Source organism: Etheostoma cragini, chromosome 11 (assembly GCF_013103735.1).
Source record: "Etheostoma cragini isolate CJK2018 chromosome 11, CSU_Ecrag_1.0, whole genome shotgun sequence".
Classification (NCBI taxonomy): domain Eukaryota; kingdom Metazoa; phylum Chordata; class Actinopteri; order Perciformes; family Percidae; genus Etheostoma; species Etheostoma cragini.
Genome location: NC_048417.1, coordinates 3,195,509 through 3,219,163, shown reverse-complemented (window position 1 = coordinate 3,219,163; position 23,655 = coordinate 3,195,509). Strand labels below are relative to the sequence as shown.

The window sequence follows — 23,655 nt, the reverse complement described above, 5'->3', positions numbered from 1 at the left end:
CCCCCCCCCCCCCCCCCCCACCCAAGAAAAAAAATCTCTAGCATCAAACACTTAACTTCTGGCATTCTTGTGAATTTTTATGCAACAACTTATGTTGCAACTGTCTTTATATGCGATGAGGAAATACTTGTTCTCCTGTATCGCTCTTAACTTTCTGTCTATTTAAAACATCATCACATGTTTCGGGATTTTCTTTTAATATAAATCTGTTAAAGAATGAGACCTTGTGGAGAGAGAAGCTCCAGAGTTGATGTCTACATACATCTATCTTTATTGATCTTGCTCCTGAAGCTAAAGTCATGCTTCTAGTTTTCCGTACGGGGTTTTTTAGCCCCGGTTTAACCTCTTTTGGATAGTGGGTTGTCTTTCATATTTTTTAACGGGGAGAAACCTCTTCTCAATATTGGGGGTGGGAGACACATTCTAACTCGGGGGTGTTACCCCAGAACATTTAAAGCATTCCGGTGAATGTTTTCCACAATGTGAGCCTTTTCTGCATCAACGTATGATGCAAATGTCTTTTATTATTTTATTTTAAAAAGTGCTCTGCAAGGTTGAGATGGTTTGGTCCACTATAGGGGTGTCTAAAATCGGTTGGACACATGTATTTACAGGTAAGAAGGATATTTAGGCTGCGTGTTGTGAGCACCCTAAACGGTTATTTTCTTTCTTTCTTTCTTTCTTTTGGGGTTGTTTTTCATATTATGTAAACCTACCTCTTCTAAATGTTGGGTGGTTGGGTGGAGTGGGGTGGGGGAGGGCAGCATGTCCCTTGTTGCATCCCCCCACCCCTACGCCTATGATCCAGAGGAACGGGATCACCACAGCAGCAGGGTGCGCGCGGCGCTGCTGCGCTCATTGGCACAAGTCCCTGCGGGGTGGAGCGTAGCGGGGCCGCCTCTCGCTTTGCGGTCTTGTTTTGTCAGCCTCACAACAGGCAGAGAGAGAGAGAGAGACCGAGAGAGCGACTGACAGGAGAGCTGCAGCCCGACGACACCAACCGGTGAACGGATCCGTGGATGTTATTCCCAGATTGATTTCCCCACCGGGTCGAGCAGCGGAGAGGAGCGGGGCGGGGCGCAGTAAAACGCCAGAGAGGGACATATTTTGTGCGCAGCTTCCAGAGGAAGTGTTTGACACCCTGCAGAGGACTCAGAAGGGAGTCCTTCAGGCTGGAGGGCAGGGGAGGGGGGTGGGTTTGTGTCATTCCCAGCGTTGTCCTGCAGGAGAACTGTAACTGTGGAGCTTCTTCGTGGCCAAATGGATGCGAGCGCGTGCTTGGAATACTAATGAACGGCGCGCTGCGTCCTGCCGTGGCGCACCGCGTCCCCTGCTGCTGCTGCTGCTGCTGAGGGTCACAGCAGAGCCGATCAGTCTCCCAGAGATCACCGGGGCCTGCGCCCCCCCCCCCCCAACCTCTAGCAGCACCCCAGCCTCCACACAGAGAACAAATGAGTGGGTCCTGAGCGCCAGAGTTGCTTTTTTTCCCACACTCCTGGATTAAAAAAAACACTCCCAGCTGCTGCTGTGGGGGGAAAAAACGCCAACATGGGCAACAGCTTTTCCAACGTCTCTGCCTTCCAGTCTCTTCACATCGTCATGCTGGGCCTGGACTCTGCGGGGAAGACCACGGTCTTGTACAGACTCAAATTCAACGAGTTTGTGAACACGGTTCCCACGATCGGGTTCAACACGGAGAAGATCAAGCTGAGCAACGGCACGGCGAAGGGCATCAGCTGTCACTTCTGGGACGTCGGGGGCCAGGAGAAACTGCGGCCCCTGTGGAAGTCCTACAGCCGCTGCACCGATGGCATCATTTACGTGGTGGACTCCGTGGACGTCGACAGGCTGGAGGAGGCCAAAACGGAGCTGCACAAAGTCACCAAGTTTGCGGAGAACCAGGGCACGCCGCTGCTGGTCATCGCCAACAAGCAGGATCTTCCCAAGTCGCTCGCGGTGGCGGACATTGAGAAGCAGCTGGCCCTGCATGAGCTGGCCCCCGCCACTGCCTACCACATCCAGCCGGCGTGCGCCATCATAGGCGAGGGGCTTCAAGAGGGCATGGACAAACTGTACGAGATGATCCTGAAGAGGAGAAAGTCCCTGAAACAGAAGAAGAAGCGGTAACGGCTGCTGTGGACAGTGTTTTTTTTAAGGAATTCTCCGGGTTCTGCCAGTGTGGCCCTGCACAGGTCTACTTAGCAGTGATTTAAAGAAGAAAAGACAAATGATTCATGGTTTGGATTAAAGCTGTTCGATACGGGAGATGATCAGGGTCACATGTGAAAATGTATTTGAGGTCTGAGGGTTCAAGTCAGAATTCTGACTATTAAGTTGATCAGAAAATAGTGAAAAAAAAGTCTATCAGTGTTTTCCAAAGCCCAAGATGACGTCCTCAAATGTTTCATTTAGTCAACAAGTCAAAGATGTTCAGTTTACTGTCACTGAAGAGGGAATAAACTAGAATATATTCACATTTAACAAGCTGACATCAGTGAATTCTGACTTGTCTTTCATTAAAAAACGGACTCAAACCGATTAATTGATTGTCAAAATCGTTGGAGATTAATTTAACAGTTGACAACTAATCAATTCATCGGACTAAACTTCTGATTTTATTCTAAGAATCTTTACTTGAAGCTAAACTCAGATTTATGTTTAAAGCAAGGGCATAACTTTTGGTTCAACATGGGGGGCTCTCTAACTATCTCAGGAGGTTCTGGGAAATGTACATTCTGAGAAAAAGCATCAAAACAATTGAAAAACAAATGGTGAAAATTCAAACCTGAAAAAGCGACAAAAACTTTAAAAAAACAACAACAACAAGAACTCAAAAAAGGCAACACAACTTTAAAAAATAAGTGTCAAAAATAAATATGAAAAATATGTCTGAAAAAAGCTAAAGAAATGTTGAAAAAAGCACAAAAAAAACCTGAAAAAGCAGCAAAAATTTCAGAAAAAGACCAAGTTTTAACAAGTCATGACTTTAAACTCCGAAAACTCAATTTTTCCACATGTGGCACTAGTGGTCTCCCGTAGGTTGACGCTGTGAAGCTCTGCTGGATGACGCTCCTTGCAAACACGTGTGTAACCAAAAAGAAGACAAATGAAGAAACTTGAAACGGCGTTTGAGACGTGCAGCATGGAGAGAAAGAGCAAATAGAAGCAGGCGGGCCTGTTTATCTGCTGCTTTCTCCAGGACACAGGACACAGGACACAGTTTGGACTCTGAAGAAGCTCACCGAGGACTCTTTACAGCGTAGTAGTTTTCATATCCACCCACGGATTTCACATGTTTTGATTTTGCACGTGGCCTCGGGTCCCTGGCGCCCCCCCTGGCTCACCAGACAGATCCGTGTAGTTTCAGTCGGGACGTCCCGCTGCCGGTTGGTTTCCGTGGGAGCGCTGACGTAGCCTTTCCTCCTCCGTGTGCTGGACTGACTGGACAGACTGTCCACTACTTTGCACTTTTTATTTCCTAACAACCAGTAGAGAAGAACACTGTAATAATAGAAGAGCAGATCCAGGTGCTTTATGTACTAAGACTGAAGTATTTTTGGAATATTAAAAGATTAAAAAAATCCATGATTTGGGTCTTTATTTACATGTAGTCAAAGAAGTGTCAAATCATAACAAAAATCATGAGTAACTTACTGTTTGTTTTCAACATGGAGCCTATTTTCCTTTGTTTTTGTGTCTAAGTGACGGATGGGAACAACAACCTTTGACATTGGTCCAGTATTGAGAGAGATCGCTGCAGAAACGAGCTACAATCTAAGTTAATAGGACTGGTGCAGCTTGTATTTACCTTCACTAAAGGGCTCGTTTGGCCACTGACAGACAGATTAATATTTTTAGTGTCTGACAACATTATGGAAGGATTTCTACAGAGAGAGACCTTTAAAACAGCTTTGAGACCTTTCTGTTTAACCAGAATCAGCTCTGAGGTTACTAGAGCTAAACCCACCAGACTCCATTTAAAAAAACGTGTGTAAAGCCAACGTATCTTCACATGTAAATCAGTAAACTGTGTGTTAATTTCAACCAAAGTTTTGATTGTTGGAAAAGTGAAAAGAAGACTTACAACGACTTTGAATGAAGTTTATTTTTTTATGATGCTAAATTTACTGTTTATTTACATGGAGTCTGGTGGGTTCAGAAAACACAATTTTACTAATGTTTAAAAGTTTAAATAAAGGATCTTATTCTTTAACAGAAAGGCCGACCTCCTTGGAAATCCTTTCCATGATGTTGTCAGACACTTAGAATATTAATCTGAGTCTGTCAGTGGTAAAATCAGCACTTCTGTGAAGGTAAACAAAATGAACCTTTAACTCTTACTCACTACTCATTTGCATTGTTATGTTTTGACTGTGAAAGTGCTCAGACTTCAGGGGGTAGATTGTCAAATTCCACACAACGCTCTTTGGGAAGTACAAATCTCTACTTTCATTAATTTTTGGGTGTCTTATTCAATGTGATAGCATTTGAAGAAATAATTGAAGTGATTTTGAAATAGTACTGAGTAAAAGTCGACATATTCCAGTCTGTGATTATCATCAACATCCATTCCTTTAATTTTAGTCTCAATAATTCTGCTAATTTCTGCTTTTCTAACTCAAACATTAAGTATAAATTCCTATAAATGAGGTTTATTGACCATAAATTCCAAAAATAACTCTGAAGCCTCTGCAAAGCTGTTACATCCTATTTGTAAATAAGGATTTATTATGTATGTTTGAATCTCCTCTTTATACTTTTTAAACTGCATGCTGTGTAATATGGACCCGTGTCTGCAACCAAAGCTTTATATTATTCATCCATTACATTTATGTTACAGCTGCAGTAACTTTTCACATTAAGATAAATAAAAACACCTAAAAACAATGATTAAGAAAAAAAGGGATTGGCTTCCAGACGAGTTGTTGAACATCACTCATTTAGTTACACAACAGGCCCAAATACGTGAAAATGATCCAATATTTAACAAGCACAACAGCAGAGATCGGAGAAGGAAAAAAAATCTGAATTTAGTCTTTCTTCCTTCGTCTCCCATTAATCACAGAAACAAAAGCCTCTCGCTATGTGTAAAAACTATTTTAACGACAGCATGCAGGCTCAGAATGACTGAAAGGCTTCCCCACAGAAAAGGAGGAGGAGAAGAAGAAGAAGAAGAAGAAACAGAGCAAGCCCTGCCATCTCAGCACTGCACGTTGCTATGGCAACAGCGCAGCAAGACCCATCCCAGTGAGTTAAGAAACAGGGTGTGTGTGTGTGTGTGTGTTTGTGTATGCGTGTGTGTGTGTGTTTGTGTGTGTGTGTGTGTGTGTGTGTATGCGTGTGTGTGTGTGTGTATGCGTGTTTGTGCGTGTGTGTGTGTGTGTGTTTGTCTGTGTGTGTGTGTATGCGTGTGTGTGTGTGTATGCGTGTTTGTGCGTGTGTGTGTGTGTGTTCACGGCGACAAGGAAATTCAGGGGTTGATGATGATGATGATGATGATGATAGAGTTTTTATTTCGGTTAATATACATCAGAGAAACAATAATTTATCACTATTTGCCACTGTAGCTAACCAAAGAAAGGGATAGGCTTCACCAAGGCTTCGTTTTCCCCGTGGAATCACCCAGATACCCAGCAAAATTATATGAAATCACACACTTGAGTACTGATACATTTAACAATATACATTTTATTCAAATGACTTCATAACTGTTAATCAATTTAGATTTTAAAGCTTTCTTTTGGAAACACATTTTAATTTATTTGCTCGCTGTCTTGTCCTGATAGGCTCACAATGTCCAGCTGTATGTATGTGTGTATATATATATATATATAGTGTATATAACTGTGTGTGTATATATATATATGTATGTATGTATGTCTTTTAGATATGCAAATACCTTTTAGTAAAATAAATTATTAATACATAATACAAATACGTCTTTTCGTCGATCCACACAACAATGTTCACGGCACTTTCAAACGATGCCACGCCCACTTAGGGGCAGGAAGTGATGACCGTTTCATATCATTCATCTTTAGTTATCGAGAATCTTTAACCTAACCTTGTCTAAATCTACTTTATTATAGAGCTTTAATGGTGCTTCTCTTCATCGGACACGTTTGTCAGTTTGAAACATGATGGAAAAAAGCTACAAAGGCCACATGTGTTACTCCATGAGGGGTCTGTAAAGAAAACCAACAGCCTCCAAATACACACCGCCTCCAGAGAAGCTCGTCCTTGTTTACGTTGGTTTTCCACCGCTGTCTACAGAAACCAGGCCTGGCTTTTGTCAACTGCACACAGGGGCTGTGAATGTGTAACCCTAACCCTACAGATACGTGTGAGAAGAGAGAAACGAGTCGCCCAGAGGACACAACACTACACGTTGTTCCTCATTACCTTCAAGATGAATCTGATCTGGAACCACTGGCACCACTGGTCCCACTGGCACCACTGGTCCCACTGGTCCCACTGGCACCACTGCTCCCACTGGTCCCACTGGCACCACTGGCCCCAATGGTCCCACTGGCACCACTGGCACCACTGGTCCCACTGGCCCCACTGGCACCACTGGCCCCACTGGCACCACTGGTCCCACTGGCACCACTGGTCCCACTGGCCCCACTGGCCCCACTGGTCCCACTGGCACCACTGGCACCACTGGTCCCACTGGCCCCACTGGTCCCACTTTCACCACTGGCCCCACTGGTACCACTGGTCCCACTGGCACCACTGGTCCCACGTTCACCACTGGTCCCACTGGCACCACTGGCACCACTGGTCCCACTGGCACCACTGGCACCACTGGCACCACTGGTCCCACTGGTCCCAGTTTCACCACTGTCCCCACTGGTCCCACTGGCACCGCTGGTCCCACTGGCACCACTGGTCCCAGTTTCACCACTGGTCCGACTGGTCCCACTGGCACCACTGGTCCCACTTTCACCACTGGTCCCACTGGCACCACTGGTCCCACTGGCCCCACTGGTCCCACTTTCACCACTGGTCCCACTGGCACCACTGGCACCACTGGTCCCACTTTCACCACTGGTCCCACTGGCCCCACTGGTCCCAGTTTCACCACTGGTCCCACTTTCACTACTGGTCCCACTGGCACCACTGGTCCCACTTTCACCACTGGTCCGACTGGTCCCACTGGCGATGGGCGACTTCCATTACTCGATGCCAGACCATTAATCTTTTGGATTTGTTCTGGATTTCCAGGGTGAGTACATGATTTTAATCAAAAGACATCCCAAACATTACGTGTTAGCGTAATTCTAGCGCTTAAGATTTCAAGCCAGGATAAGATGGTGACTGCATTTCACCCCCCCACCCCCCCCCCCACCCCCCCTTCTCTTCCTCCACCTCCTGCTGACTCTGTTGGTGTCTCCGTCTGCTCTCCAATTATCTACTTAAAGCACGGACAGAGCTGTCTCTGCTGGAGCAAAACTAACTGCTGATTACCGAGCTGCTACAATCACTGCTGGAATTAAAAAAAATAAAAATGAGCTGACGCTGTAAATGCTTTTAAACGCCACAGCCAACTCTGTTTGAGTCTTTTTTATTGTCTCCTTGGGGAGACATGTTTATGGAAACCAGCTCGGTGTGTCTCTGAGTCTACATGTGTGTGCACTTTCATTTGAGCCACTTCAGTCCGGGTTAACCCAAGTGAGAGATGGATCAACCTGGTTAACCTGGTTAACTTTTAACCAAGAATGTTTCTTTATGGCACACTGAGACAACAGCTCTCTGTACTATTTCAGCTTGTAGGTGCCATGCCATTGTCCAGAAGGCTCATTAACCCTCTTGTTGTCCTCAGGTCAAATTTGACCCCTTTAAAAAATAACTATAACTGAAATTTGGGTATCTTTTTAACCAAATTACCATTTTTTTTTTTTAAACACACTCTTTGCAATCACAATTGATCAATTTCATTCCTGATGAAACTCATCTGTACGTTACTCTTAACTAGTAGTCAAAATAATTACTGCCTTTTTTAACTAAAATCTTTGGTACAATTCTATATAAATGAGGATTATTGACCATGGTTTCCAAAAAGTAGTGTAAAACTAGTGGTAGCAATGTGGTGTTAGTGAAAACTAATGAAAATGTCTGAAAAAGAGACAAAAATGTCAAACGTTTGGTCAAAATGTCCATTTTTGACCCGGGGGAACAATACAAGGGTTAATCCGGTCCCCAAATATTACCAAAAATGTAGCCATTCGACTGGGAGGCCATTTGTCCAACAGACCGTCGTCACGGCGACAAACGAGAAATGAGACGCCGTTTCTTCTAACCTGACGCTGCAGACGGTTTGTTCCACAGAACTATCTGAGAAACCGCCATTGGAAACTCTTCGTGAACGGACAGGCACGCTAAGAAAGTACCTGGAAGGTGATTGGATGAACCATCTGTCCGTCACATCTGCCATTGTTGTTTTGAACAAAGAGCAGCAGCCGTCACTCACACACACACACACACACACACACACACACACACACACACACACACACACACACACACACACACACACACACACACACACACACACACACACCTCTCCGGACACAAACACAATCAAGAAGCTTGACAAGATGGATTTTGTAGTGACATGTGACCCCGCGAGAATCCAGATTGTGTGCATGGTAATGCTCCTCCGTGGCCCTCTCCCAAATAGAAAGAGATTGCTAAGCACTACCTCTGATTGGCTTATCCTGATATTTTTTGCCAAACCATAACCAATCCCTCTCCTTGTGCCTAAACCATAACCGACCCAACCAACAAGGACAACGAGTGCAATTAGTAAAGCTACAAACTCTAAACGATACATGCAACATTTGAGTAACAAACCACATCCTCTAAAGGGGTTTTGAACAGAGTACATGGTCTCCTCTAAAGGGGTTTTGAACAGAGTAGGCTACATGGTTTCCTCTAAAGGGGTTTTGAACAGAGTACGTGGTCTCCTCTAAAGGGGTTTTGAACAGAGTACATGGTCTCCTCTAAAGGGGTTTTGAACAGAGTATATGGTCTCCTCTAAAGGGGTTTTGAACAGAGTACATGGTCTCCTCTAAAGGGGTTTTGAACAGAGTACATAGTCTCCTCTAAAGGGGTTTTGAACAGAGTACGTGGTCTCCTCTAAAGGGGTTTTGAACAGAGTACATGGTCTCCTCTAAAGGGGTTTTGAACAGAGTACATGGTCTCCTCTAAAGGGGTTTTGAACAAAGTACATGGTCTCGGTTCCTTTGCATCTCTGGTTTCAGCGAGCGTGCTGAAGACTGTGACTGTGTGGGACGTTGATCTCAGAGAGCGGCCGTCCCTGGCGGATCAGCTCCTTCGTGCTCCTGCAGCTGCTATTGTGTGTTCAGAGGGTTGATAAGCTGTGCATTGTGTCCCTGGCATATATAGGTCATGCTCGTGTTGTTCTGCCTCCTCCCCGTTCTACTGTACTGTCTGCATGTGTGGGTATGTGTCACTGTTTTCTCAACAATACACACCAGCAGCAGTGCCAGATCCCCTTCAGCCTCTCTGCTATCTCTCTAACGGCCTGAAAGCAAGACGTTGAACAGGACCAGATAGGGCTGGTCATCGACAATGATATCCCAAATCAATTTGATTCCCAATTCACAAGCACGCGATTCAATATCAACTAGGCTACTTATGCTATAGTGGCCATGTCCAAGTATACCTTAGACTATAAGCCCTCACACTTGAAGACCTTTCTTTTTGATGTTGCCTTTCTTTAAATGATGATATTTATTTCTTTAATGTTTAATTTCTCATACTGCACTGTAACTTTTACTCTTATTTTATTTTTAACTGTTTGTTCTTGTGTTTTATCTGCTTTTTATTTTTAACTTTTTTTTTTGTTGGTTTAAAGCACTTTGAATTGCCCTGTTGCTGAAATGCGCTATACAAATACAGCTGCCCTGCCTTGCCTTGCCTTACACTTAGCAAAACAAGCCAGATGTGAATGCAACCAGAGAAACACGAAGCTGTTTCTTGCTTCTTGTGTTGTGCGCAGTCGGCACGGCGTGGACGGCGACATGACTCAAACACTGCCTGGGCGACTACATCCGGAGGGTCTGCGGAGGGTCTGATTGGTTCCAATATAAACACTTAGCAGTTCTTCTTAAGTATCATTGTTGACATGCGTTTTGAGACCGTGTGTTTCCACGCATCGTGCTGTGCTGGTTTATGACCCGTTTGCTGCGATGTGTTCAGGAGCAGACTGAAGAATGTGTCGCCCTGCTGCTGCTTCAGTGTGGTCTGAGAGCAGAAACATGCCTCTATATGGAGACGAGTCCATCAGGGACTCACAGGCCCCGACGCTGGAAGTCCAGACGATTCATCTTGGCACAGGGACTCATCTACACACACACACACACACACACACACACACAGGCAATGACTCCCCTTTCTTTTCGCTTCCTGCTTAGTACAGCGTAGATGAATTATGCATTTTATCAGATCTGTCAGACTCTGCATAATCAACCAGCAGCTCTGTGAGGCTGTCAGTGAACATCCATCATCTGGAGGTAGAAAGAACACATTCTTCTCACTTAATAACCACACTGCGTGTTTTTCGGGGGTTACATTGTTATAAAAAGAAACCTTTATGTATTTATACACATCGAAGGCCATTTAAAACATTTGGAAACTTGTGATTATGTTGACCTGTGGATTTGGTTCAACTAAAAACTGGAACTCACTGGTGAAGAATTCAAAGAGACTGAAGGCGATCAGTCACCCAGACAAGCTTGCATCAACACCCAGACAACACATGCCACAGGTAAGAGTCAAACAGACCACAACTGAAAGCTGAGCTCTGGGACTAATGACTAACAAGGTGCAGCTGGGCAGCCAGGTGAAGACAACTGAAGCAGAAACAGACGCAACTGGCACTCAACTAAAGATTTCAATCAAGGGACCAAAGTCCGTTTGGCACATTTTCAAAATTTGTTGAAAATAAATGTGCATATTAAAGTCACTCCTACGATGAGCCAATCCACTAATTTTGGCAGATTCATTGAAACATTTTTAAATGTTGGTGTGACTGGGCCTATAAGGTTCCTCTATATTTGGCAATTATGAAACATCCATTTTAAAAGACACATTGACTCAGTCACTCACGCTTAATAACCAGGGTTAAAAATTAGCACCATCTACCAGCCAGCTGGTAGATTTGCTTTACCCTCCAGCCAAAAAAAAAGCAATGGTAATCTGTTGAGTGACTAGTAAAATTTTAACGTATAACCACTTGGCTGGTGGATGAAAAAGTTAATATTGAACCCTGTCAATAACGTTTAGAGGGAAATTCCCCGGGATTAGATGTCCTTGTACTCAGTGACAGGTGATGGCTGTGAAGTCAGCTCAGGCAAAGATCCTGATTGGTTGGGTTAAAAAGTTACATACGTAAGTTAAGTCCGTTGCGTAGCTTATGTTGAGTACCTGAACAACATAAAGTGAGTCAAGAAATATTTTAGGAAATTTTAATCCAACTCTGTGTCATGTAAGTGTGGGCAGTGTTGTGGGGCTCGGCGAGGGGGTCTGTGGACGTCTTCCAGATGGTGTGAAATGATCTCGGCAGACCTCCGCTGCTCCGCTTCTTTGTGCACTGGTGCCAAAAAGGGAAGTTTAACACCTTTCATCTAAACACACTGCCCACACAAAGATGACACAGACCTGAATTAAGATTGGCGAAGCATTTCTATTGGTAAGTTAAAATATGTCAACAACGATAACACGGGACATAAACGGAACTTTCTTGGGGAAAATTGTCATATTTCTTTGACCCATCCATCCACCCCGACCTCCCTTTTGCAAACTCTGAAAACAGACTTTGATTAGAAATGTATTTGTGATACCTCCGAAACAAATGTAATCCGGGACACAATACGTTTCCATCCAAACGTAATAGAGCATGCAGGTGTGTGTTTTATGGGAATGTAATTTTTTTGGATGACAGAGCTGGACTGGGAGTTTCTTTTTTTTCCAGTCAGCAACATTTCTGGACCATTGGGAAAGTCCATCCTAGGAACAGGGGAGTTTTTACTGCCCAGAGACTGAAACAGGAACCCGGTTTCTGTGGTTAAAATACAGAAAATGTTCCTAGGGTTCCTTTGCTTCTGGAAATGTTCCTTTTAATTGAAAAGGGCGTAGTGATTGCAGTAGAGGAGGAGGAAGTGCAGATGCCAATTTGGATTAAGATGTCAAACCCGAGAACCCAAATGTGCGACTGTATCACGATGAAATAAAGTGCTACAGCAGATACTGGTGATTCGCTGCTTGGGTTTTTGGTTTTTTGGTTTTGAATTTGGGGTAGCGTCTCTTTTTGAGGGTTTATTTGAGCTTGTCTGTTAATGGGTGTGTTAATTGTTTGTTAATGGGGGATCTCTGTAGTCTAAGGTAAGGTAAAGATATTTTATTGTCGTATACACATACAAGCGAGATTCATTCTCGAGATTTAAGTCATCCCTCAAGGGAGCAGTGGGCAGCCAATCACAGCGCCCGGGGACCAACTACGGATCTCATCCAGTGTGTTGATCAAGGGCGGCTCCTCCAGAGACTGAACACTAGAAAGATGAATGGGAGATTAGTTTTGTGTTTGGTTATGAATACATTACGTTGGCTTTGAGGTGGTGACTTTGATGTGTGCAGAGAAGAGTCGGGGGGTCATCTGGAAGTCAGAGTGGGCAGATGAAGGTTTGGTGAAGTGGAGCAGCAACTTCCCTACTCCGCCTGCACCCTGCAGACAGATAGAGGGCTTCCTTCGTTCAGAAATGCGGCAGACTTTTTGTTGCCCTAGTTTTTGCTCCCTCCTCCCACTCACCGTCTCTGTGATTCTTACTCATCTCTTCTGATTTCTGTCATTGTATGGATTCTCTGAGGCGCTGACATTATCTATTTGCCAGAAACTCACTCAAGAATGCAGGATTTGTTGGAAACTAGTCGTTTTCTTTTTCAATCTTATTTCCCATGTCCATGCACATGTCTGCCTACAGGACTGCAGGCTGTGAACCATTTGTACATATAGCTACGAAAAGTAAAGCACTTTAATTTGTAATTATTCCATGAATGTAAGGCTGTCAGTGCCACATTGAGTGTTGCTTAAACGGTCAGGCCCCACATTACATCCTGGACCTTTTGAAGCCGTATTCCCCTGACCGTATTCTTCGGTCTTCTGGCCAGAACCTACTTGCAGTCCCTAAGACCCGTTATAAGACCCGAGGGGACATGTCATTCAGTCTGTTGCTCCCAGACTGTGGACCGCCCTGCCCCGGTCCTTGCGTCTTGCAGACACTGTCGTCTCTTTTAAAAATTATCTGAAAACATGTCTGTTTAAGAAGGCTTTTGGTTGATGGGTTTTTTGCTATTGTCATTTTAATTTTCTATATTTATATACATTTTATACTGCTTGTTTTGTTTTTACTTACTCTTTTGTACAGCACTTTGTGATTTTGATCTGAGAAAAGATAAATTTTATAAATAAACTTTACTTGCTGTATATGAGCGCTTTGGACCTCATAGGGAGGATGTTTGGCGCCCAAAACACTTAGACTTAACTAGTCGATTCGGTGTTGTTGTCGCATAGTCCTCATCGACAACGTTCCACCTCCAGCTGACCGGTCCGGAGCCCGCTTCGGTCTGGTCTTCGGGATCCTTCGTCGCCACCACCGGTGTCTAGACTCCATCGGGGGGGTCTGATGGTTCTCTACCCCTATATATAAACACATGAAAGATTTGCATAGCAATGGAGTCTATTCACCAAAGACTTTGTACATTTTATTGAGCTGGACAATAAATCTTATTTGCGTATTTGCAAACTTGTCTCTCCTGATTGAAATGTGTTGAGAGCAAGGCGAGACATCTCTGACTGGGACTGTAGTTAATCATACTGGTTTTAATGACTGTGGCTGCTGAGCAACCTGCTGCTGAAAAACAAAACTGGCACCACTATCATCTAAATCTGCTCCGATAACCTGCATCTGTTTAGATAATGATGCAGACTTTCGGACATTAACTAGGACGTTCAGAGCTGATAACGAGGAGTTATCGTGGGATGAATCTGTCATCTGTGGATTAGAACAACCTGTAGGTGAAATAAAACCCCAGTTAGCCAGATCTGCTGACAGGGTGTCATTGGATAACTTTTCTCAATGTTTTTTTTGTCAATTTTATTACTATTTTGTCACAGTTTTTTTTTTGTTATGTTTTAGTCAATTTGTTTTTGGTTACTTTTTCAGCGTTAAAAAAAATAAAAGGTTTTTGTTGATTTTTCCTGTGTTTTTGTTTTCAATATTTGTCATAGTTCTGATATAGAACATTTTTATGAATGGGTCAAATTTGACCCGAGGACAACAGGAGGGTTAACTTGAAAAACGTAATTATAAAAATAATCATTTTTCTCAATCGCACAGTTTTGATCTTTCCAAGTGCGATTAATCAAACAGCCCTAGTTTACGGTCTAGTTTGGGATTTCAGATTTTTACTGGCAGGAACCTGGGGAAGGTTTCTGTTAAAGAAGACAACAGGAGGGTTAAACATGAAACGGCTTCAAGAATCAGGACACCAGAGACGGCCGACAGTAACCAGGTCACTTAAAGTGCGTGAAAACACACACACACACACACACACACACACACACACACACACACACACACACACACACACAGTCGTGTCTGCCTATCTTTGTGGGGACCAGTCATTAACATAATGCATTCCCTAGCCCCTAACCCTAACCTTAACCATCAAACCTAAATGCCTAACCTTAACCCTCACCCTAACCCTAACCATAACCTAACTCTAACCCTACTCCTAAAACCAAGTCTTAGTCCTCTAAAAGCCCTTTAACGTTAAGGGGACCAGCATTTTGGTCCCCACAAAGCAGTCAGGTCCCCATAAGTATACTGGATTCACAGTTTTTGGTCCCCACAAATGTAGCTATACCTAGACCACACACACACACACACACACACACACACACACAGCTTTTATGGGTGTCTCTGTCTAATGGCTTTATGGCCTGTTTCTGGCACACCTGGTCCTGTGCCTCAGCCATTAAAACCCTTTGATCCATTACCTTTCGCAGGTGTGGTCTTTACAGCAGGAGCTGTGTTCCTTTAAGGTCTCTAACCTCTTTGACAAAACCTGAGAATCGTTTTTTACCTCTGCCCCATCGCTTTCCAAAAATGTGTTGTCGCTGCGGCTGACGATTGATTAATAACAAAAGATCTAGATTTTCTCAAGTGCCATGAGGACGTGCAGAAGTCCAGTTTATGCTCAAATTGTCTAAAAATAAACGGCCTATTCCCGGTTTTAAGTGTATTTGGTTTGGTGTTCTATTTAAATCTCAGATTGTGTCTGGACTCTCCTGACTTGATCCAGTCATCCACAGCTGGCCTAAATTGTGTAATTTCACATCAGAATGTAGCTGTCAGCCTTTTTCCTCCCGAGGATCTCCTGCTCTTCTTCCCTTTTTATTTCCACTTCCCTATTTGTTGTTCTGTTACTTAAAATACACACTGAAATGCAAAGTGTTCTGTGTCAGAGGGCCATGTGTTTGCTGTAGTGACATGTGATGTTCAGTGGACCTGACAGCAACGTCTCAAATACTGTAACCGCCTGACATGTGGAAAATCTCTTGACAAAGACCTTCCTGTCGCAGCCCTCTCCCCGACCAAGGGGTCCGATTCTCAAATCATACTTGTAAACCCGCGCTAATCGTTGACAACCAACAGGCTTCTTTAACATGTCTTGTTTTTTTGTTTTACTTCCAAGATGAAAAAGCAAGAATAAATTTCCTTGAATGAAACATGCTGAAAATGAAATTTCTTCACATTTAGATTCAAATCACCCAGCACCGAGTCAGGAACTCCCCGTTTCCCTAACACCTGTTTCGTTAACGTTGTTTTACGGGTCCCATAGTTTTCTACAACCTCCTTGAAAAAGGAACTGGTATGTCATTGAAAATTCATAATGAGGTTTCTGCTAAATATGACATATTTGGTACTAATTTCAAGGAAAATGGAGATTCTATTCACCTGTCCATGTAGTGCATTAAATGTTTTTCATGCTGTTTAAAGCTTCATGTAACCCCATTTTCAAGAAATTTGTGAATAAAAGTGCACCAGTTAATTTTGACCTGGGAATAGCCAGGAGGCTGACATACAACTTTTTATAATTTTTATAATCCAAAAACAACCAATCACTTCTCTCATTTTACTCAGAAATTAGGTCTAATTTCATATAAATCAGATCTATCAACCGTGACTGTGAATGCAAAACAATGGGATTGAATGAAGTTGGCTTAAGGTGTCACCCAAGGTTATAAATGATACGTTTCTGTGTTTCATAAACAAGCAGACCAGACCAGGACAAGGAAGGACAACACAAGGGTTTGAAAAAAAAAAATTTAAATCATAAAAACCCCAAAACCACATAGGTTCCCGGGGGTCTTGGTGAGATCACATGTTAGTTTTGAGCCATCCTAGCTCCCTGACGACCGCGCTGTCTGTCTGAGTTTTCACTGTGTGGGAGAACAACACGGCATCACTGCAGCCTGTTAGCTGATGTGGGGGTGGTTGGGGGTTTGGGGGGATGGGTGAGGTCAAAGGTCAAATCACACTGTGGCTCAGCTTGGCAGAGTACACACAAGCCAAATTACACCGCTGCCCTAGCAGCCACTTGTGTTTCTGTTTCAAGTCTGTGGAGGAGTGTTGAACATTAACCGTTTAAATGCTTGGGCAGGTTGTGAGTTCAGCATTAAGGACTGCAGAGTAAACACGCAGCTCTGTTTGAACATTAACTACAAAGTGTTGTGGTACTAATTGATTTGATTTGCACTAATAAGCCCCAGAACGTTTTTCATATGGTTCGCAACAACATCGTCTCTCTCGTGAAATCCCAGAAACGTCAGCAGCTTGTAATTGACTTAAGAGCCATTTTGGGTTACGGCTGTCATCTAACCGCGATCCCTCTCGAGCTGGGATCCATTAAACGTTCACATGAACGGGGCTGTTTTCAACTTAGTTTCATGAGACGACATGAAGGCTGCAAACCAGAATAAAGGCTTGTTTACGATATCTTGTAATGAAACTACATCAAAAAACGTGAAACGTCACATTTCAATTTATGTTGGGCTACAGAGATTTGAAGAAGACAAATGAAACATGTCTTTTATCTACGTGGGGTGGTACTTTTATTCGGAAAGACGTGACTTTTCTCTTCTGGTGAGAGAAGAATTTGCTTCGTGCTTCATGCCTGCATGACGAAAGAAAGGTTTGAGAAAATACAGTAAACCGATGTAATGATCATAGGTGTAGGGGTATTACGCTGTTCTGTGGAAGTGAGGATGTCGACAAGAAGTCATCCTTCATCAATGAATATTACACGTCCATTTCCCCGGATGAACTCTGCACAGTGTCTGACAAATCAGGTCCTGTTCAATGTTCAGTATTATTAAAATAAAATACCAGCATAGAATGACATTTTTCAACATAAATGTAAGTGAACAAAAAAAATGTAAATCTCCTTTTTTCTCCCTTTTTTTGTTGTTCACATCAAAAGACCCTATAGATCGTGCAGGGTGCAGGAAGCAGAGGTGCTTATGGGTAATGTGGTCTTTTAAATGGAGAAACATGTAAACCAGCGTGTGTGTGTGTGATGTTTCTAACTCCAAAGCTGAGTTATACCAATTCTTTCAATGCTTTGTCTATAGCTTCTTATGTCATTTCCCTTCAGGACTGACGGTTAAGCAAGCCGAAAATGAAAGTCCTCTCCCCTTTTCTAACAGTGTGACGAACTGGGCTTTCTGTGTGAGTCCGTCAGCGTTCGAGTGGGCAGCTCACGATGGAGGCAAATCTTTCATTAGAGGTGTGTTTATGACATCAGCCGGATACTCGGTGGTCAGCTACCCGACAGCGGAGACAACTCCAGCTTTGTTTGGTCTCACAGGGATTGAGTTGTCTGTCAGTTTGTTGGAGGAAGTCCTCGACTCAGCTGCTATACAAACATAGTGTTGCTACAGCAACAATGACTCAAACCAAAAGACACATGGGTGTTCTGCGGTGTCACATCTAAGGTTAAGGTCCGGTTAGTCTGGCTAATCCAGAAAAATGTACCCTTGTTCACTGGCATGTCACTAAACCAATCACAAGCGTCTCGGGCGGTTGCTGAGCTCTGGACAGAGTCCCAATCTCAAGAGAGGATCTGGCAGCTGTGGCCTGGATGTTAGAGAAGAGAGCTTGTGATTGGGAGGTCGTCGATTCAATCCCCAGACCAACAGGATAAAATCTGGGTGGGTAAAATAAAAGAGGAGTGCTTGTCCCGTCCCTCATTGCCACCACGGAGGTGCCCTTGAGCAAGGCCCTTAACCCCCAACCGCTCCAGTGGAGCTGCTGAGTGGCAGCAGGTCGGACTGTGGTTGCACTGGGCAGCTTCCAGGTCTGAAGGTGGAACTGTGTGAATGTAAACAAGTCGTTCATGCAAAAGAAAGGCTGCCTCTCAGTGAACCCCCCCTGAATAAATAAAGATTAAATTAAAAAAAATTAAAAAGTCTCCACGCTGAAATCACACAGAACGGACGAGCAACAAAGACACATCATCTGTCGTCTGGCCCACAAAATTTGTACACACTACCCGTAGATTACTTTGTATGGTGAACAGCCTGTTTCTATTTCTGTCTCATATAGCAAACAGCTGTGTGGTGTTTATGTCTAATAAGCCTTCACACGTATGGTATTATTATCTTAAACAGGATTCACTGGATGAATTTGAATGGAGCAACACACTACCACCAGCCACTTGTGTTCTCTTAACATAGAGCTATTTCAGTCCGAACACCAGCTGCAACGTGCATCTATCGGAGTCTCTCACTGGGACAAACCAGTTTGGGGAACCGCCGTCGTCGTCGCGGTTAACAGAAACCAAAATCGGCTTTCGGTTGAAAGTATTTGTTTTATTTTCAGATGAAAGACTAAATATCTACTGACGGAGGTTGGTTGGGGTGTTGGATGGGTCAAACACAGGACTTCAACCCCGCGAGACCCGAGTTCATGTCCCGTTCTTGTCCCGCATGTCCGTCAAATGTACCAATCGTGTCTAAACATGACCCCAAATGGCTATGCATGAGTTCCAAGAGCATTAAACAGTGACACCAAGAGTCAGGTGCATCTAAATGTGGCGTTAAAAAGGAGACTTTTTTGCGTCAAAACCAAACGCTGAAGGACCAAGCGTTGCTTTTTGACGCTACGGGAGTGAGAACGTGTTGGAGAGATTGTAACCTTTCCACTAAAAGCTTTTTAATGTTAGTGGGTGTGTATGGATTTTTTTTTAGCAGAAGGTAACGTATTATTACTAATTACTTACACCCCTGCAAGCTTTACCCCACTCATCACTCACTGAAATTAATTGAGTTGCATTTTTTTTTGGGAACAGTTTTTCATGAAAACCTTTTCTTATGAAAGACGAAAAGATTTCTTCTTATTAGAGATGTAAGACCGAGCAGCTGATGTTCACAGTATTTGGACATTTCCACCCTGATGATGTGCAAATGGGCGCAGAGACACGCACGTCTTCATCAGGACATTCTCATTCAAAGCAGCGCAGTTAACATTCAATGTGAAGCTCGATATCCATATTTTATCTCCATGTGCTTACTGACGGACGAGTCTGCTCCCATCCGATGTAGATCTGCATTTTCCTAATCTCATTGGAGCCTGTTGTCTTTCTGCTTGAGAGTTTATGAAGTTGCCATGGCATCGCCCAGCAGGTGGAGGAGGAAGAGCGCATTAAACCGTTGAAACGTGCGATTTCTAAACTTCACACCTCAACGATGGTATCAAGAAGTCATCATCACCAGGGGGGGGGGGGGTCTGGCCATTAGGAAGAGGAACCATCAGCTTTGTATCCCCTTAGTGGCAGGGTTGGTAACACTTTATAATAATCATCATCTTTAGTTAATTTTCATTTAACTTTTAGCAAACTGTCATTTTACTGTTAACAAGTAATTCAATTATAATATAGCATTACTACAAGCATCATCTGGATGCTATTGTGCATCTGTGACGTTATTTCATATGTATGTGCAATGTATCATTGTTTGGTAAACATTAAATTATGTAAAAACATTATTTTTATAAATAAACTAAGTTTTTATGTCATTTGTAAGTGTATACACATCTAACAAGTTTCTCCATTTAAAAGACCACATTACCCATGAGCACCTCTGCTTCCAGCACCCGGCCCCTTCTATTGGGTCTTTGGATGTGAACAAAAGAAAAAAAGCAAGGAGAAAAAGGAAATTATTTGCGTTATTTTATTCACTTACCTTTTTAGTCAATTATGTTGAAAATTGTCATTCCGTGCTGGTGTTTTATTTTAATAAAATTGAACGTTGAACAGAACCTGATTCAGACATTATACCGAGTTCTTCTGGGGAAACGGACGTGTTATATTCATTGATGAAGGATGACTTCTTGGCGACATCCTCACTTCCACAGAACAGCGAGAGCGTATGATCATTACATCGTCATCCCCAAACATTATAACATCAAAAGTCATATTTTCTCAAACTTTTATCAAAAAAGACAAAAAATAACTTTTTACACTTTTATGTGACACAAGGTGACAATTAAAGACCGTATTCCACTTCCTAAAAACAACCCGCCTGCTCTCTGATTACGGCTTCACGCATTTTGCTCTTTCCCCGTCCTCTACATGCTGACTGCTGTGCAAAAAAGAGGATTCCCCACAAATCATGGCTCATTACAAACACACACTAATGGCCACAACACAAAAACCAGCTCCCACACATCCACTAATCAGTAGGAAAGAGTGTGTGGGGGGGCTAATGAAACACACCGCTCCGGCTCAAACAGCCGGGACAAAGACCTGAGGTCACATCGGGGGGGGGGGGGCAGGGGTGGATTAAAGGGCCACTGAGTCGCTCCCCATCAATTGTTTGGGGATGAAAGCAAAGAAAGGCCTTCACATAGCAACCAGTCAGCTGGTTCCCGTCCAGCTGTCTGTGGCTGTTGGGCTGTTTCGGGGATAAAGGAATGTCATGACTGCCCCCCTCCATCCATGGGGACGGCACTTGTTTGGCAGCCAGCCATCCCCCCCTCCACATTTACATGAAAGACAAAGAGAGGGCAGACTGTGGGCAGTCTAAACTGGAAGTGTGTTCTGTTTGTGGCCAGATTCTGTCAGGATTTGTATAATCTTTAATCTAGTTTCTGTTATGGTTTAGGTATTTTGCTTTGTTTTCTGTGCCTTGTAATCTGGTCTTTTGGTTCTGTCTTGTCTCCTTGTGCTTGTCTCCTGTATATTATGTCCTAGTATCGTCCCAGGGGCCTGTTGCATGAAACCAGGATAAGGGATTAAGCCAGGATTTTCAAGTTATCTTGGATAAATTTAACGTTGACTTGGTTACATGAAACCAGGTTGAAATAAACCCAGCCAAGTAACCATGGAGATTTATTCTTTGCAGCTAGCCTGGTCCAGAGGTTCTGCTTTGTTTTTATTAACATGCATTATTTGTCACCATTATATTTCTTTATTTTACAGACTCAAGGTCCAGATAAAAAAGTACACTCAACACATTACATTATTGTTGTCACGAGTTTTATTAAAAGCCTACTATTGCAGTTGTTTAGATGGTTGGAAATGGTTGCACTGGCAACCAGATGTGGAGTGGCGGGGAGAGTCGGGACTTTATGTTTCTTTGCCTGTTTCCTCAATCTTTCCCTCGGCCCCAGTTCATCTTGTTTCTTTGTGTTTCGACCGGCTGTTTTTGGACACCTTCTGTTTGTCTGGATTTTCGTGTGCATTAAAGCTCAAGCAGCATAACTTCCAGCCTGCTCTCCTGCATTTGGGTCCACCGTTTCCTGTCCTCTTAACACATCACTTATTATTGTGCCTTTTTAAATTTAATTCCTCACCAGAGTGAGATGATATTTGGTGATACTCACAATCCTCAGAGGATATTTATGATTTGTTTGGAGTAATAACTAAACTTTTTTTGTAGTGCTGCCCTCAAGCCAAAACACAAGATAGTTTTCTTGACTTTTTATAGAACAAAATGCTTAAAGCAACTTGTTAGCGATACTTTGACATCCAGAGACTATATGAATAATGATGGGAGGTTGGGTCAACAAAGCATGTGACTTCCTGTTTCCTACCAAAAGTCGATGTTACTAGATTTGTTTTAACCATGACCACCATCTTTACCTAACCCCAACCTAGACGTTATCTAACACTAGGATCGGCTCGCTCTTCAGGGGGACTATTTTGTTGAAATCCGACGCCCAAGAGCAGCCGCTGCCCTTTGTTTGCACTGATGAGCCATCCATGTTTTGTATTTTTGGCTGGATTCTGTCACAATTTGTTTAATATTTAATCTTATTTCCTGTCCTCTTAACAAATTATTCATTGTTGCGCCCTCTAAATGTTATTTTTCACCAGTCTGAGATGACATTTGGTGATACTCACAATCCTAAGAGGACATTAATAATTTATTTGGGATGATCGCTTGACCTTTTTTGTAGCTCTGCCATCTAGTCAAAACACAAGATTGTTTTCTTGACTTTTCATAGAACAAAATGCTTAAAGCAACTTGTTAGCGATACTTTGACATCCAGAGACTATATGAATAATGATGGGAGGTTGGGTCAACAAAGCATGTGACTTCCTGTTTCCTACCAACAGTCTGAATTTGTCCCTCCCTTTCCTGTCTCTGTGTTGGCGTTCTCAAACGCCATTCTCCTCGGGAAACAACAACGTTTGAGCTAATGAGCTACACTCTGAAAATATCCAGTTTTTTACACATTTTGGATGAAGCAGCAAGGCTGGCCTGCTTGGTTCTTTCAGGGAATGATTGTTAATATTTACAAAAAATATATATAAGGCTTTTCCTCTCTAACTGGGACGTTTTGGGACCAGTAGGTGGGGATGGATTTATATTTTGTCCACACCGACTTCTATAAAATGTAAGACTTTTGTAACGATTGTAATGTTCAAATGAGTTGCTTTATATAATTGCCATTTGTGGTATGAACATTAGCATACACATGGGACCCTTTATATACACAAGACATATCAAAATATCAGCCTGGTCTTACAGAATACAGTGAAAGGATCACAAGCTGTTACCAGTGCATTACGTGGTGGTGGCAGGGAATGTGTTAATATTCCGTGTGGCCAACACAGAAAACAAAACCTGTGTAAAGTCAATAAGATGATGACGTAGCATTAAGAGCAACTATGGTAGCGATTAGTATGACATCCCAGAAATCCACATATGGAGGTTGGTTGGGGGGGGTCGACGATGGGTCAAACAACACAGAACTTTCACCCAGGACACCGGGGATCATGTCCCGTGTGTCACATTTCCTAAACCCAACCGTCCCGTTCTTTTCCTAACACCACCGTCAAGTCGTCTCACGTTCTTCTTTTTCTAAACCCAACCATCCAGTTGTTGTCTCACATTCTTCTTTCCCTAAACCCGACAATCCAGTTGTTGTCTCATAGTCTTCTTTTCCAAAATCAAACCATCCAGTTGTTGTCTAACATTCTTTTTTTTACATAAACCCGACCATCCAGTTGTTGTCTCACATTCTTCTTTTCCTAAACCCAACCATCCAGTTGTTGTCT

At 43.2% G+C, this 23,655-nt stretch overlaps 1 protein-coding gene and 1 long non-coding RNA gene across 2 annotated transcripts in view; one reads left to right on the top strand and one right to left on the bottom strand.

Moving 5' to 3' along the window:
* LOC117953143 overlaps positions 1 to 3,092 on the bottom strand; it is a 38,569-nt gene extending 35,477 nt beyond the window's left edge. The window contains exon 1 of the long non-coding RNA XR_004658564.1: positions 3,082 to 3,092. This is a non-coding gene — a long non-coding RNA (uncharacterized LOC117953143). The remainder of the gene's footprint in view (positions 1 to 3,081) is intronic.
* LOC117953125 (ADP-ribosylation factor-like protein 4C) lies at positions 873 to 3,574 on the top strand. Its single transcript, XM_034885924.1, has one exon. It carries the CDS (start codon positions 1,549 to 1,551, stop codon positions 2,125 to 2,127), a length of 579 nt encoding a protein of 192 aa, XP_034741815.1. The 5' UTR covers positions 873 to 1,548; the 3' UTR covers positions 2,128 to 3,574.
* The last annotated feature ends 20,081 nt before the right edge of the window (positions 3,575 to 23,655 follow it).